Source organism: Pipra filicauda, unplaced genomic scaffold (assembly GCF_003945595.2).
Source record: "Pipra filicauda isolate LSUMZ 115617 unplaced genomic scaffold, ASM394559v2 scaffold1_size10287979_pilon, whole genome shotgun sequence".
In the NCBI taxonomy this organism is placed as follows: Eukaryota; Metazoa; Chordata; class Aves; order Passeriformes; family Pipridae; genus Pipra; species Pipra filicauda.
Window position 1 is genome coordinate 2709594 of NW_024104310.1, and position 17743 is coordinate 2727336.

General features: G+C 38.6%; 1 protein-coding gene and 1 long non-coding RNA gene across 2 annotated transcripts in view; one reads left to right on the top strand and one right to left on the bottom strand.

The window, feature by feature from the left end:
* The window catches only part of ITGB1 (integrin subunit beta 1), a 44329-nt gene extending 38660 nt beyond the window's left edge, over window positions 1-5669 (top strand). The window contains exon 16 of the mRNA XM_027717417.2: window positions 4450-5669. Coding sequence (XP_027573218.1) covers window positions 4450-4515 — 66 coding nt within the window. The 3' untranslated portion in view covers window positions 4516-5669. The remainder of the gene's footprint in view (window positions 1-4449) is intronic.
* LOC120323143 lies at window positions 946-9855 on the bottom strand. The gene is made up of 3 exons (XR_005563331.1): window positions 9728-9855; window positions 7901-8013; window positions 946-1161 (listed from the first exon to the last, which is right to left on the bottom strand). It is a non-coding gene; the product is annotated as an uncharacterized LOC120323143 (long non-coding RNA).
* Between the last annotated feature and the right edge of the window lie 7888 nt (window positions 9856-17743).

A 17743-nucleotide genomic window follows, 5' to 3' on the forward strand; every position in this document is an offset into this window, starting at 1 on the left:
TTGTGTGACCATTCCCTGGTCCCACAGCCATCATACACACACGGGCTGGGGCTCTGTGGTGAGGGAGCTGCAGCACGTTGTCATGATCCAGGTGCCCAAGTACTTCCCTGGTGCTGGTCCCTGATGTTGCGAAGGACGTCACCGCAGCATCCTTGGGGCTGATGCTCGAGGCAGCTGGGTCGAACCATGTTTGCCCGTGTTCTACCCCAATCAGCCATGAAGGGTTTGGTGCAATCATGCTTGGAACAAGTCTAAGAAAGGATGAATTCCTTCTGGACTGAAAAGCTACATCACAAATTTAAAACCCAAACCTGCTATTTGTAGTGAATGCCATTTACCACTCCTACTTGGGGATAGCTTGTGCATTGCTAAGCATCTTCAAACAGACTCCACATTCAGTCATCTTGCATTTCACAAGTGATAAATTCATTTATATGAGATACTAAATCTGTAGTAATTTGGCTAGCCTAATTAGCAGCTACTGATAAGAATAAAAACCCACAAACAATTCAAGGCACTGAAAATCAGAGGGATGTGTTCTCCTAACTTAGATTTTTATGTCTGTAACTTACCTTGCTGATCAGTGATGAACATATGCTGAGTGTGGGAACAGAGATGCCATATTTTCAATTGCTTTCATATCAATTATTATATTCAATTAATCCTGATTTGTGGCACCAAAGATAGATAGAAACTATATTAAACCACTTATTTTTGCCTTTATTTATTTTTTCTTTACTTTACAACTCAGTACCACTAGAGATGTAGCTGTAATCACAGCTGGTGGCCTATTTAGTAATGCAGCGCAAAGAGGGGATGTAGATGGAATAACAGCGGCCGTGCCCTCAGGGCTTTTCCCGCTGTTCCCGCCGGGCTCCATCCCGGGAAAGGGCTGGAGCGGGGCGTGGCGCCCTCTGGCGGCCTCCCGGCCCCTGACCTGGGCCTCGCCTCTTTCCCTGGAGCCGCGGCGTGTCCGGGCGGCCCGGCCCTGTGTTCCTGCCAAATAGCGCTGGGTGTTGGTGGGAGCTGGAATGGTCAGAACCAGCTCTTGAACAATGCCTGTGGATGAGTTTAAATACTCCGGAGTCCAGCTTCTTACAGTGGCCTAGCTCTTAAACCCACTGTGAAGGTGACTTAAGTGACTGTTGAAACAATAAGTCCCTGGAGAGAAAGGAAAAAGAAGGTGACTCAAACATCCTATATAATAGGTTCATCTTTATGCAGCACTGAACTGAACTGTTGTCCTCTGAACAGCCCATTCTAGTTGAAAGTGAATACTGTTGCAAAAACATAGCTCTTTATTCGTGGCTGAAAGTACTTTTTAAAAGTACCTCCATCTTTATTTTAATGTATGTCACTCAATCTTATATATAGCTATTGTTTTTAATTATGGTTTAAGTGTGCATGGAGTTCTTAGTTATAGGGGCATGTGGTAAATGTGTTTTCCCTAACTTTGCATGCTTCAACCAGTGTGTTCTCTGCAGTGGCATAAAGAAAAAGGGTTTATTTAAAACCAGTAGTGTTTGTCTAAGACAGCAAGTTTGTTTTAGTGGCCAGTTAAAAAACTGGGATGCTGCTAATCTTGGAAAGTTTATACCCTATGCCAGCTGTGAGGGGCCCTAAGCGAGATGAGCGTCATGCTGGATTAGTAGATATTTATTTTAATGATGAACTGTCTGCAGAAAACCCTGCCAAGCCAGGCCCAAGACAGGGTGATGGAGTATGGCTGGAACAGCCAGGGCTGTTGCTGTCTAACAGAAGAGAGCAGGGAAGGAATTGCAGATCCATCAAGTGCCTGTGTTGTGGTTATAGGCAGTAGAGCCTTAAGAGCCATTTAGCTGATCAAGTGTCAGGCTGAACAGTCGTGAATATTGACTAAATCTCCATTATTTGTAATGGGAACCAAGACACTCACCTGACATATGGAGACACTCAGTCACGTGCTTTATTCAGTGACCTAAATCCTACTGTGTGCTTCTGAGAAGCACAAGTACAAGGGAAGGCAGGACAGTGTTTCAATATTCTTGTAAATAGGGCTTATGCTAAATAAAGAGCATGTAAATTTCAAATTCTAACTTCAATTCAAAGTATTGTAGTAAAAAATTTACAACCTTATTATGCAAATTGTATTTTAAGCCTGATTCCAGGTTCAAATTAGTTGTATGAATTCCACCTAGCAAATTTCTAAGCTTTAGTCCTAATCTTTAGACCCATTCCTGCACTATCTGATAGAAGTTATCTCTCTTTTACAAACTAGAAAGTGTAAGCATATACCTTCCCTTTTGTGCTGGGGATAGTCTGTTTTGTAAACTGTTGAAGGTTAAAAGCACCATATAGCAAGTATTACATAATGCCTTGCCATAGAAGAGCTGTACAATAACTTCTAGTCTGCATATGACACAGCCTATTAAGCTCAAAGACTTTCTCTGCATCATAAACTTTACTGATTTATATTTATATTTTTAAGAATTCTCCATTAAAACTTGTCAAGGAAATAAACAATGTACATTGCCAAGAACTTTGAGACATAATGAGATACTTCAGTTGCAGATTAAATCCCTCATCCCTGCATGTTTTTCCAGTTTTGTTTACATCTTACTATTGCAAAGCTTTTTACTGAAAATATTGGGGTAGGTCATAATTTTGCATTGATTAATTAGTCTGGCTAAGAACTAATCACATCACACTATTTCTATGATTTACAATAAAGAAAAGAACAACCAAACATAATTCCCCATCCATTTCCAGACCAGTAGCTGATACACTTTTAACTAAGACAGCATTTGCCTGGGAACTGCTAGAAGGAAGAAGGGTCTTTTACTGTTACACTGTATTTGTGAAGGACAGCCAGCACTGGACACCCAGTTCTTCCTTCATCTCTGTCCAGATGGCATTGACTCAGATCTTGAGAAGAGTGAACAGAGAACCTTGACTTCCATTGTCCAGCAATCCAGGTGCTGGTTGGACGAGTCTCTGGGGTCTAAGCAGGATTGGATACACCTCCTTGGTGTTTGCATGTTAAAGAAGCTGGCTTTGAGGAGAAATACCCTTTTCCTGTGAAAGGAACACAGCACCAGCTACATGGTCCTCCTCAGCAGCAGCTATGGTTGTTGGGGTAGCCCAGTTAACTTGACCAGGTCTTGCAAATAGAAGGCAACAAACTTCCCAGGAACTGTGATATGAAAATTTCACACCAAGTTAGTTACTTGCTTGCCTTGTCATTTCTGGCACATTCTGTGGTATTCCTAGTTGATTTTCCAGGTTTATGACCCTGAAAAGTAGACACCTGGTGTTTGTGTGTCCTTTGATTGACTGTAGGAAAGATTGGTTTAACCTGAAATATTTTAAATGGTGTGTAACTTTAAATAGAGTTGAATTAATATGGTAATATAGGCCATCTCAGACCAGGGGGGGGAACCTTAAAGGGAGAGAGATTCCCTTACTGCTGAAGAAGGCCAGATACAGCCCTGGCCACAACAGCACTCCAGCTGACAACTGCACTGTGCTGAATTTTCTCAGGAATTATTTGTGTATGCACAGAAGAGCTTCATGCTGGCAAACAACATTCATTTAGGTTGACGTTCAGGCTGTGATAAGAGCTCAGCACTGCAGCTCCAGGCTGTACCTCACAGTAGCCCTTCCTCCTGCAAAGATTTATCTGTTCATTTTCTGTTCAGTCTGTTCGTCTGAGGTGTACAAGGATGTCATAAATGGAGTAAGATTTACTGAGATAGAAGGAAACCTGGGAACAAAGGAAGCTTAAAATAAGCTTAATTTAGAGGTTTTTAAATCTCAGCAACAGCAATGTAAGCAGTTGTTCTGTAGGCTTGTCTCGTGTCAGTAGAAGTAATGTTTTTATTACAGCGTCTGCACCAATACAGAAGTTTCTTTGTTTTATCTGTGCATTTTGCCCATATGGGGGGTGGGGGGACCTGCAGAAATAAAATGAGAATGACAAGTACTGAATGTTCAATATAAATAGTGACTGTGTATTAGCAAAACACTAGAAGTCTTTCCGCTTTGTTTCTAGAATTAAACTGTAATGTGAGATAAGCTATTTAAATGCTTATTATAGCAGAGCGTGGTCTGTGGTCAGTCTCGGTGTCAAACAATGTTGTTTACAATTCTACGCTTCCTTAAAAACACTGCCCTGGACTGCAGAGCCCTGGGTGATGGCTCAGCCCTGAGATGAGCACAGAGGTTCAGCTGCCTCCAAGGAAGTGTGTGGTGCAAACAAAACAGGATCGTTCTAACCCTTTGCTTTATTGATCAGCTGCGCATGCCCTGGCTCAAGTTGTTAGGGGGAAAACTAGTTTGACTTGAGCTGTTTGTGTGTACAAATGAAACATTAATGGGGAATTTCTTAAGCTAATTGTTACACCTCTTGCAAACACCTTGTTTTTTTCATCTCTTTAAATGTTAATATGAGGATTTTTTTTCTTTTTCTAGGGTGAAAATCCTATTTACAAGAGTGCAGTGACAACTGTGGTCAATCCTAAGTATGAGGGAAAATGAACACTGCTTGTATGACTTCACAACACTGTATGCAGCATAGCAATTTTTGTAGTCACAGTAAGATAGATTTAGGGCAAACTGCGGTGATTTTACTAATTCATTACATATAGGTTTGTTTTCCTGTGTGAAAATGTACCATATGTAATTTTTTACTTTTAATTTTATTTTATTTTTATTGCAAGTAAAAGTAATTGGTGCCAGAGGTTGGACAAAAAAAAAACTTGAGACTGTGTAGCCTAGACAGCCCAGGTCACGTGGTGCCTTTCTGACCTTTCCCATTCCCGTGCTGTGAATCCAGATCTTCTGCAGGGCACGATACTATATGGAATGACAGGGAGGGAAGGGATTAAAGCAATCAGCATGAGGGCTCTGCCTAGCCATTTAGTATTAAATTTTTTAGCTTTACAGGGAAATCAGGGCTTGAGTTTGCAGATGTAATTAAACTTATGTAGCATGGAGCTGGTGGGTAATTGGTCTTCGAATTGCTAGATGTGTGATTAAGTACATGTTAAGTTGAGGAAGCTGGAAGTGGGCAGTGTAAAAGACTGAAAAGTGTGTGCATACTTATCTTTGTTTTTGAAGTTGCTTATTGCCAGGTTATGGTTAAAATGAAAGCATTTGAGAAGAATGTTAAGAGGGAAAAAATAGCTTTAAAACACGTGCCATTACTGAAAAAGTTGCTGACTGGTAACTTGCTTAGTTTTATTTTGTAAATTCAAGCCCTGGGTGGCAGTATCATGAAGTACCTTACCAAGACATCCTCAGATCACCTAAGGGCCTTACGTGATGCTGTGTCTTTATTCTGTAATGTTTTATTTGAAAGCCTGGTGCTTTGTCACCCTTCTAACATTTTTAATGTATTTGGTTGCAATTCTTTTTGTAATATTTTTGTATCGACACAAGCTTTTTTTCCTTTTTTTTTTAGCAGTCTTAGCTGTAAATTTGCCTTTACCCTGTAGCTAAGATTGCATAGTTTGTCATGTGATGAGTCACATCATTCTTGACATGTGCCATGTACATTTGCCTCTGACCATTCAAACTGCATCATAGTCATATTCTTGTTTTAAGTGCCTTTTTCTGTTAACAGATGTTCACTTTTTACAGTGCTATTACTGAAGTTATTTATTAAATAAAAGTACCTTAAAATACTTGGATCTCGTCTCTTTATCTTGTAGTAGTTGATACTACTCAAAAAACCTGAGAATTTTGTCTGCACAAGAGGTAATAGACATTGTAATAATGCCAAATATGTCCTGAGAAGAGTTAAGTTGAAATGATCTTGGGTAACAAACAGGAGCTGTTGTATAAATGCCCACAGGCCGGGTCAGCGCTGTGTTACGTGCAGGGGCTGTGGATGTAAAGCCCCTGGCGTTCATTTGCATGTGTGCTAAAGAAGTTTTGTAGTTTAATCACTACTCCAGCAAATGGGCTCTTTGGTTAATACTCTTTCACAACACATGAAAAATGAGAAAAAACACTGCATTTTGTAGGAAAATAAGGTCTTCTGAATTTTTTTTAAGAGTATAATGTTCTAGGTAGATTATCAAAGCACCTTTGTAATTAAATACATTCCTAAAGTATATTCCTGGAATCTCTATGATTCCTTGGGGGTTTTTTAACTTTTGGTACTTCAGGTTATCCTGAGACACTATGGGGATCTGTTCTGAACGGCCCTGTTAACACCCATCTGAGGGCAGGAGAGTCTGGTTTCCATGAAGTGGGAGGGGGGATCGAGGGAGAGGTTGGGCTCGGTGTGTGTGTCTGTCTGTCTGTCTCCATGTCTCTATGAGGGAAGCAACTGGAGATAAGAGGATTCAAGGGCTTGATACAAGGTAGACTCCACACGGTGGGATGTGCAAGGGGGCAGGTTTGCAGCAGCCACTGGAGCAGGGCAGGCACAGGTGGGAGCAGTGAGGGAGAGCAGAGACGCAGGGGCAGCTGCTGGACAGACTGAGTGTGCCAACCCAGCCACGGGAGGGATGGGCACTGCAGGGATGTCTGCACTTCCCACTACTGGGCCTTCCTCCTGGGCAGTGGGAAAGGCGACGGGGAAGAGGCCCTTGGTCCTGTCCCTGTTTCCCCGAGTGCTGTGCTCTATCTCTGGTGCTCTGTGTGTGTTCATGGATGTTCTGTGCACGTGAGGGTGCACCTGCCTGCACAGGCTCACTGGGAATACACCCTTCAGCTCACTACATGATGGACCTGGGGACATGGAGCTGCTGCAGTTCTTGCTTCCTTTGGCCTACTGCGTTTGGCAAGAGGTACATTTTCTGATGGTTGGTGCAAATGAGAGCAAACTCACTGATGGGAAGAAGCTGTGCCATGTACTGCTCTGGGTTGGTTCTTACATCATAAAATGCTCTTTCTGTATTGCCTTTCCACCTCAGGGAACCAAACCAGCCTGAGATACCATCTAACCTGGCACAAGATTAGATACCAGTGGGAGCTGCATCTGTATGTACAGCTCATGTTGTCTGTTCCTCTTCATGCTGACTTTACAGAACTGCAACTTGACTGTCTCCACAATAGATGAGATTTGAACATATGAATATTAACCTCCCTTCCTGGTGTTTCGGTCACTTCTCCAACAATACTGAGGATTTTCAATAGCTCCATAAGAAAAAATGCAGAAATTTCTTCTAAACACATTCTGTATTATTTGGCCATGAAAACTGAGACAAAGCAGCTTGAACAGAAAAGATAATTTCTGACCTTTATGGCTGTAGCTTTGTCAACATTCTACAAATATTAATCCCAAATTTCTGGTTCGGACTGTATCAAAGTCCCCTTCAGATCTGTCTTTTTAACTCTCCATCTTTCCCAGACTGCAGAGAACACTGGAATCCTGAACTATCCAGAATTCATGTCCCACAAGAAGTTGACCTTTAGGAACATTGACCCCTATACAGCATTACCAGTCCTCTTAAATTAAGCAAATATTTAATTATGTGTGCATTAACCTGGTTGTGTCCACTCATTATGTTACATGTTCTGCAGTTTTCTTAACTAGTCTGGTTTCAAAATGCTTGTGTGGATTGGTAGATGGCTTTTTCACAAAGGTGCTGAAGGCTTTGAATTTACGGTGCCCATTAGAGAGTTTTTTAAACCCTTGTTTGAACTGGGTTTCCAGTAGCCACTTCCAGCCAGATGGAAGCTGCTTAATATCTCCAAGTGAACAGTTGATTAAATGAGAGAGAACAGCTGCCATCCTACAGGATCAGATTCAAGATACTGTGTCACAGATTGTAGGATTTGCTTTCAAGTGAGATTAAATGTTCCAGCTAAGAGAGAAGGTGTAGTTCAAATATGATAAATTTTAAGTGCTGGAAACCAGAAGTAGTTGTGAATCCTTCTTGGCTTGTAAATACTGACCTCAGCTACTTACCCTGAATTCTGCCAGTTGGTGAAGCAGTGAACTCTTACAGTAAATATCAACAGTGCATCAACTCAAGAGGCTCTGATCCCAGACAAGGCAGATATAAGATCCCAGCAGTGTATCTGTTTGAAAAGAATTACAGTTAATGTAACCATAGTCTCACTATCCTTAATCTATCCATTTCCCCAGCTCCTGTCTAGTAACTGAAGAGCTAAGCTAGAATTGCTTTATGACAGCTATTAATAAACAAGGTTTCTTACCCTAGATTGAAACTACAATGACAAAAATACAAGTCAGCTAAAGAAAATAATTCTCTGTAATCATGTAATTTATTAAGTAACATCCATGAACTGACTTTACCACAATGTGTTGAGCCTCCTGCTTAAACTATCTCTTGGCTGCTTGAAAACTAGTCTTTGCAGTCTCTTGAGCACCTACATATGAGGAAGTCTCAACTGATAAATATATGATCCCCTTGGGATGATGATTTTTTTCCTTTCCTGCATAATTGCACTGGTCTACAATATGACCATGTTTTCTTTTCCATAACAAATACAAATTCATTCTCAGAGAAGCACAGAATGTGAATAGGAAATAAAGGAGAAGCTTTTCTTTGAGTAAAATATTGATCAAGTAGAAATCGTAAAAGAGTATGTTCTAGCTACAAAATTCTACTATTTAGAGGATGTTTTCCAAGCACTTCTGATTTTCTTCCTGAAAAATCAGAATTGCTGCCAAAGCATCTAGCAGGATGAAAATATTTATAAGCAAGTGTGAATACAGATTGCTGTAAAGTAATTCCAATGAATGTTCATTAATGATAATAAATGCATTAAACCCATCTCAATAAAATGGATAAATTGCAGCTAGAAAAAAACGCCATAGGGCATAATTTTAAATAACTTGAGAATATTTGGGTTGAACATTAATTTTAGACAAATTTTTAAGGTAATTTTTTAAAAAGAACATATTAGAAGTAAACTGATGAGTTTCATACAGATCAACATAGGAAATAGCTTCTAAAATACAGAAAAATAAGTCAAATATGCTGGCAGTGGAAAATTATTAGAAATATTGTGTTTTTCTATTCTTCATAGTATAGCAATATGAACTGTCTCACCTTGCTTTAATAGCGCATTACACAAAATATAAGTATTTTTATCCATGAGAGGTTTAAAAGTACTGTATTGTAGATTCTTTGCTTTGTGGATTTTCCAGCTCTTGGTTCTGTGCCACAGTTTGGATTGCTGAAGCAGATGTCAATATACACTTAAAATATGATCTCACCTTTAAATTATTTAAAGAGCAAGACTTCTGTTGTCAGTCTTACACTGCAAACTGCTGAATATTCCTTTACATATGTGATACTTTTTCTTGCTATTTAAAAGTTGCAAGCTGCATCTTCTCAAGATATTAATTACCAGCTAAAGGTGTCACTTGGTGAAGAGTGAGCCTGCAAATGAAAGTGTAGGTTATCCCCCACATACACAAAGTGTTGTGGGTCAGCTTCTAATTCATCTGTTGACCACAGCCTGCTTTTTTCCTTTGCTCTCTGCTTCCTAAGGACGTGGTACACCAAAGGAGAGACTGGAGCTGAGTGCGTTGGCCAGTGTTGGTAACGGGGTGAATGTCGAGAAGCAAAACTTCAGAGCACAGAATGAATTCGAGGGATCAGGGGAATTCCTTTGGGGCGGGGGGAAGCAGAGCACAGGGCAGGCGGGGGAGGGAGGAGCCGGAGCACGGGAGAAAGAAAGGGAAATCCGGCTGTTTTTCTTAAGTCCCCCACACTCCTCCAGCTACATGGTGGCGTTCATGTCCTTTTACAAAGTTACTGACTTTGCAATTACCAATGAATATGTGATTAAATGGCTTGTTGTCACATTCTCAACTTTTTGCAAGCTCTTCAAATTTCCTTCTCTTTCAGCAATCAAAATTTCTCCTTTCCTGATGAGTTCATCATGAGTTCTCCTATAAAAAGCAGAAAATTTTGCTGTATATCTCAGAAAAAAATTACCAGAACAGCTCTATAAAGTGAAAACTGAGGTACATGGAAAAGAAATGTTTGTATTCCCTCAACAACACTATTACAACAATACAGAACAGTAAATATAGATTAATCAAACCATTGCATTTCATTAAATAAAGTAAATAATGTAAAAAATAAAATTAATTAACTGGTTTTTTCCTTATCTATGATTTTATTTACCTTTTATTTTAGCATGGGGCAGAGACAAGTTAAATAAAATTAAACATAAGTCTGTACCTGAAGTGTCATAGTTTTTATTCTAGAAATATTTCCTAACCAAAGCACAGCTCTGAGAATAATCAGTCGCACAGTCATGGTTTTTAATGGATAAGGAGCACAGGCTCAGAATCAAGGCCTACTTCAGAGTGCCATGTAAAAAAGAGGCATCAAAAACCAATAATTCAGATCAAATGCATTCATTCTTCTAAACAAGTGGTAGTCTGAGAAGTAAGATGGGGTAAGGGGTAGAATGAGGATGCTGACATAGCATATCAGAATAATAATAAGAAAATCAGAAGAATATGAGAAACTCTAAAAAGATGACGATAGGATATTATCATTGCAATACTGATAAAAGTCAAACCATCTTCTACAGTAATGCCAAATTGCAGAATGGGAAAATATAAATAAATTAACTCAAGGGGGTAGCTACAACTATGTTTGGATGGAGCCACCACATTATTCTTGGGCACCAGAGAACCTGTTCAAAGATGACTTTAGAAAGATCACACAAACAGAAGAAGGATGGATTAAGCAAACAGTAAAACCATCTGATCAAAGTAAGAAGATGTCCTTGAAAATGCTGAATTGCATTTAAATGAAGAATATAAAAAAGAACAGAAATTTAAACATTAAAAGTATGCTAAAGAGGATTTAGTGCCTCGTGGAAGGCACGAAAACTGATAAATACACTGGAAGAAGAAGCCTGGCACTGAGATTAGGAAGGACAGTTGGAATAAGAAATAACAGAATATGTAAACTCATTCTTTGCTTATACATTCCCCATCAGAGGGCAAATACCAGAGAAATTATTCAAAATAAAGTGTCAACAAAATATTCTAGAGAGGAATCAACGAAGGAATAGCAGCAAACTGTCAAAAGCCAATGTTAATCATTTAAGAAGGCTTAAGGAACTCAAGGATGAGTGCCAGATCTCACTGCCATATGAATGGAAAATGGCTAACATACATAGTCTCAATTTTTAAGAGGTTTTCTGGGAGTTAAAAAAAATACAAAAAAGTTATCCAGGTGTTTCTACCACTATCTGGTAGAAATTATAAGTGGACACATGAAAGAGGGAAGTCACATCTCACAAATCTGATGCGCAAAGTGATCGCTTCGTACAACTGGATTTCCAAAGCCTTTCAACAATGCTTTTCATTAGGAACCATTGCAGAAACTTCCAGGGGATGTGGAGAAAGTCTTCAAAATAATAAATAGCTGTTAAAGACAGAAAATTAAAAAAAAACCAAAACATTATAGAAGATGTTTGTAAAGGGCCCAGTGTCAAACCTGGGGTGCACCACCAGTGATTGGCCTCCAACTAGATGTTGTTCCACCAGTCATAGCCCTCTCAGCCCAGGCATTCAGCCAGTTTTTAGTCCACCTCACTGTCCACTTATCTAACATACACTTTATCACCATGTCTACAATGATGTTATGGGAAACAGCGTCAAAAGCCTTACTAAAGTGGAGAAAACGCCCACTGCTCTCCCCTTAGAAAACCATATTCAGACATTTAAACCAAAGGAAATTGTAAAAATCAATCATTATCTGCACATATTCGGTGACAATCTTTGAACTATCTGTTGCCTACTGAGGAAATAAGATATAGACCATCAGTTTAATGCTCAGTAACAATTGATAAAACATACTGAATAACCAGGGATTACTAGAAAAAGAGTAAAAAGCAAAACAGAAAACACTGTCAAATTAAAGTATTATCTACAATAGGAAATATTAAAAATGAAATTTTATGTCAATTATTTCCTTTCACTGGCACCTTCATCCACGCAGGATCCAGAGCACTGAGCCCTCCCTGGGTGTGGGCAAGTATAACACAGTTCAGTGGTTGGAGTACACCACTGAGTAACAGGGTTTCATCATTCCTTGATGAAACTGGATCACTATTTGCAATCAGAAACCTGGAAATCTTTTGGACAGTTGAAAACCAGGAAGGCGTGTTACTCTGTAACAAGGTAATTTAGCACATTCAACTTTTGCTGAACTGCTTGCTCTTTTTTACTTGGGCACCTCAGTTTCTTATGAAACATCCTACCTTAAGTGCCACAGCAGGTAAGGTCTGACCTTTGCACTGAATTCAGTCTCTTCTATAGCACTGGTCATCGTGTTTTCCTCAATTAACTCCCTTTGAGATTGAAAATTAAAATGAAAATAACAAGCTAGTTTAATTTTACATTGGTAAGGAGCACAAAGCTGACAAGTATTCAGCTGGAATGCATTTGACAGAACAGTTAATTCCATATTGATATAATTATGTAATAAAAATATCTTCCTGCAAAACTCTAATGACTTGCAGATCTCAGCTATGCCAGCATTGTAACTGCTATTAATAAATAGGGTAACTTCAACACTGCTCAAAAAAAAAAAAAAAATAAAATCACTTTCCATAGAACGAGTGGCATCAGTTACGTTTCCTTCCCTTAGTTTTGTATTAATATTGCCCTGCTAAATGGTTCAATCCAGTGTCAAACTGATATTGTTCCATGTAGTCTTTTAAAGCACTAGCCATTGGTTTTAAAACACTAAAAATGTAGCTCCATTACAGCCTTCTGGAAATTTTCCATTTACATTTTCAGTGTAAAAAGTTCAATATTTCTTTCCCATTTTCTGAAACATCCCATCAGTTTCATTAGAGTTTATTAAAACCAAAAAATCTGGCAGAAATTATTACAAAAAACTTTTCCAAACCAAGTTTTTTCTGCTCTTAGAAAATCTTTCAAACTTTAAATAATTTCCACATATGTTTGCAGAATTTATAGCCTATCTTTATACCAAAATGGTATCTAACAAAAAAGAATTTACAACCCCCTGACTTGTTTTCTTATCTTGATGGGCTAAACTTCTTTTGTAGTGCACAGGTCAGTTTAGAGTATTTGTTTGCATTTCATCTAACATATTCCAAATCAGACACAGATGTCAATAATGTGTATTTTCAGTTAAAAAGAAAAAAAGATACTTTAAGCATCCATCCCAAGACTCTACCAAAGCCAGAATTTTTACTGACTGTACATATAGATAAATGTACACACAGGGTCTCACCCTCTGGCCCATGTACACTTAGCTAATCTGCTACAGAAGTCTCCCCTTGCTGCAGGTCTTTCAATTTTGCTGCAGGTCTTTCCATTTTGCTTCCAGACTTGCAGCTAAAATTCTTTTCAGCTCATATCTTTTCTTCCCTATAGGAAATGACAGATATATTACATAATTCAAAGTTTCAAGCTCTTGTAATGTAAGATTTTAAGACTGAATGTTTATTGTTGAAAAGTTGCCCTTGCATTCTCATAATAAATACAGTATACTAAATATTAGACAGAGTAATTACTCAAAGTTGGTTTTAAAATATTTAAATTGAAGAATAAAACAATTCTATAAATCATTATGTACTATGACAAAGATACAATGCAGGTATGTAACACACTCTGTACAGCCTAAAGAACAAGAGCAAGTAATTTGTACCTGCTTAAATTTATACCTTTGATAACATTTCCATTTATAGTGACAATCTAGTACTGGAGACACAGATCAGAAGTATATTTTTATGCATCTTCAGCTAATATGCTCCTAGGTTATCAGTATCTTAAAATGTATTTTCTTTAAAAATGCTTAAGTAGCACTCAGTTAAGCTAAAATATCATTCCCCATGTCAGAACTTTATGTGAAAAGAGATATTCCCTTCTTTATTTTCTTCACGTCTCAAGCAAAGGAATTCTAAGCATTAAAATTTGCTAAAAATAAGTTCCATGTTTATAAAAAGCCAGTCCTGTACTCTTACGCCTGGAAGATATGAATGTTTCCATGATTCTACTCCATGGACAACATGAATAAATAATAAGGCATCAGACTGCAGCTGTGTGTTACCATTTGTGCTGCCTGCTTGGCTGCCTGCCAGAACCAGTGTTTCCTGCAGGTCTTCCAGATTTCATTCCAAAGCTGCAAGAAGCCTTCACTGGTTTTTAGCCCCTTTAGTTAGAAAACTACATATTTTTTTTTTTTTAAATTGAGTCCTAGCAGATGGATCTTGAGCTTAAAGTTTACTTTATATTGGAAATAAGAGCAATGATAAATTATTGGCCTATACTGCGAGTAATGTTTAAAAGAAATTTCTGAGCCTTGAAAAGAAAGCTCACATTTCAAAAATGCAAAAATTAGAAAGTGCACAGGGAACGGAAAACAATAACATTTCTATTACCTTGCTAAACCTTCTCTCCTGAATGTGTTGTATTTTATATTTAAACCCTTCAAAACACAGATAATCTTCTTGTTTGTATCACAACGTAGATGTGATTCTCATTCCAGCCTCTAGATCATAACATCTTATTTTCTCATCTTACACATTGCAATAGCAAGAAGGAATTATGGTCAGATATAGGCCTGGGGATGAGTTCCTGACCCTAATTAAGCCAATCACAAAATTCTCATTAACTGCAGCAGAGTCCACCATGAGTCATTAAATACAATGAATTCCCTGGGCTCTGAGTGCAGCCCATTCCCCCTCCCAGGGGCTGAGCTGCCTCTGGTCACAGCCAGCCCTGGAACGATGCAGCTCAGCTGCCTGGGGAGGAGGCTGCTGAGAAAAGAGCTGTGCCACGACCAGTGGTAAGAGGAGGGTCTCTTCTCCTTGGATGGGGGCCCTTGCCTGGGCTATGCTGTGGGCTGTGCCCTCACTGATCTGGACCTGCTGAGTTGTTTTCCTGGCTTGACTTTGGACTTGCCTTGTCATTATACTTTACCTGACAGTCACTGGGCTGTTGGCTGAACCTGGTTGCTGTCATCAGTCCTGATTCTGGCCCTGACATGCTGACTTGACTTCAGATTATGTCTCATCATTTTGCACTTGCCTTGTGATCTGGACTGTTTGATGACCTTAATTACCACAACCTGACCAGCTCTGCTTGCCTTGCCCAGCTATTGTGGGATTGTGCCCTTGCCAGTGAAGTTACTGCCCCTAACTTTCATGCTGCCACTGTCATCTCCCAGATGTCCTTCCCTTGTGGAAAAGCCTACTCCTGCTGCTCCTTGACACACATAATCTCCCTGTCCTTCATCTCCCATGTTTTCTCTCTCTTTTGCCTCCTTCCTATTTTTGATGCCATTGATCATTCTCGCCTTCCTGGCATTCTACACCCACTAGACCTGAAGACTGGGGAGTTTTTTTGCTCCAGTTCTTTTCAAGACTGTTCTTTCAGTTCATCTTTTGATGAGTCTTTTTGCTCTTTCCCCACTCTCTCATTATTCCCCAGGGCGGTGTCTATAGCCTTTTGCTCATCTTACTCATGTTCTCTCTCCAAGCAATTTCATCAGCTGACACATCTTCAGTTATTGTCTCCATGCTGGTGACTAACAAATCAAGCTCAGCATCATTAATTGTTCTTCTAGCAATATTTTCCCTCTGTCCTTCTCTCAAATTATGTCATTTCAAGGTTTTATCAGCTTTAACTAAACTTGCGAAAAAGAGCTGATATCTTTGCTTTTCAAAAGCTTGTTATATCTTTGCTTTCCAAAACTAACTTTCTGGATATTAAGGTGCATAATCTCGGGATTCTTTCAAAGTTTTCCCTCATATTGCTCTTAATAAAGAAAACCCACATGGCATTTTGGGATCCTACCCTACTCAATATCCTCTTTCTCTCTTGGTCCAAACAGACAGGACCTCCTTTCAGTCCTTGTAAAATGTTATAAAAACCCTTATAAAAACCCCTTCAATTTGTTCATGCAACTACTTTGCCTCAACACTCTCCCATCGGAATTCTTCCACCAGTCTCCACTTCTCTTTGACATCAAATTTACATTTTTCAGTATTGCTTCTAAGTGACCATGTGACATATAAATCTACATCTTTAAAAAAATAATAATAAATTAAACCCTGTATTAGGTAAACTGTATCTAATTACCAAGTAGAAGAAATATCTGAGCTAGTTTTAAATCAGATCTAGTGAAATACCCTCAGCAGCAGTGGTACTTAGCTTCTTGGCAGGATGTACTAGTTCGTGCACAACTTTATGCACTTAAGGATATTCCTCCTGTTCATATGTATAGCTCTACAGTTCCCTCATAACATATTCTCTCATTAAGCTTGATGCTTATTTATATTTTAAATATTCTGCCAGTATTCCCAATCTTGTTTAATTTGTTTGACAGTCTGTCATCTATATATCAAAAAATGTAAAGTCTTTCAGCCTATTTAAACTCCTCTTAAAATAATTCTACTTTTCATGGCATCTCCATGAAATGGAGATCAGGATTTGCCAGAGCAGCAACACATCTTGAGTAAGTGCATATGAGGTGTTAGAGTAAATTAAACAGGGACCTAAACAATAGAATGCAGATCTCTACATTTCTGCTGCATTCTCCAGTGCTTCTGTCTATTTAACTGTCTTCAAAAGCTTCTTTGTCTTTCAGATCTTCTGTACCTGATGACAGCTTAGCAAGCTCACTGTGCCAAAGCTCTGCTGTTTTCTCCACAAAGATAAAAGCTACTCAGAAAGATATTCAATAGAGAAAACATCTAAACAGTGTCTAATGTTCTTCCTCTAGAAACTGGCACACAGTGTTTTCTAAAAAGAGTGAAGTAAACTTTCTGTAACTCTTAAGAATTGGCCTTTATGACATGTCTTGCTGCAGGCATGTGCAGTCCATGCAGCTTCATCCAGTGATGGAGACAACATATGTACCAGTCCAGATGCAGGCATTTGGGCCCATTTCAGAAAGCACATGCATAGCACAGATGTAGGCAGCTTCATTCCCACGTGAAAAATTTATACTTAAGATTTTATGGAGATGGACAAATTTTAGTAACAGTTAGGAAAAAAAAGAACCAAGAAGGAAAAAAAGCACTTCACGGAGGGCAAACTGTCAACATGTTCAGGACATGTTTAATGTTCTCTTAACAGGTCCCTACTTGATTAGCTTTCCACTTACCAGCTTTCAGGCTAGCTTCTGCTGGTAAAAGTGTTGCTGCTTATTGCATTTTATTCGATTTATTAATGAAAGTCTTTTTCCATTTAATAGAGGTTCTATTTCATTGAGAATGATGACAAAAGCAAAAGGTTGTTTTAGAAAAAACACACAAGTCTTAATCTAGGACATAAAGTAATGTATTTTATTTTAAAACTATGTTCTATATTTACTACTATGATCTTTTTAGATTATAGGATCATATATATAAATATGTAATACATATATGTAATATATGATTATAATTTATATTAAAGCTACTGCATACTCTCCTGTTAATATAATGAAGCTTTAGAATAGCTGTAGCACCACTAGTATAAAACAAGATCAAAAGAGGATTAATACATATCATATTTCTGTTGTTATATATTTACCTAAAACCAAGCTTAAAATTTTATTACTTTGTTACAAACTTATTTGCAAGATGAGAAATATGTTCCCAACCATGCAAAGGTATCTGAAGACATATGTATCATTCTCTCTTTTTACAGAAGCAACTGAAGGTTCAGGGAACGGGGATGCAAAAAGTTAAGAAACAAGTGAATTGCCAGTGTGGAAATATCAGCACAACATTCAAACAACGTCCTTTTCTTACAGTCTGAAAAGACTGAAAACACAGATGGACAAAC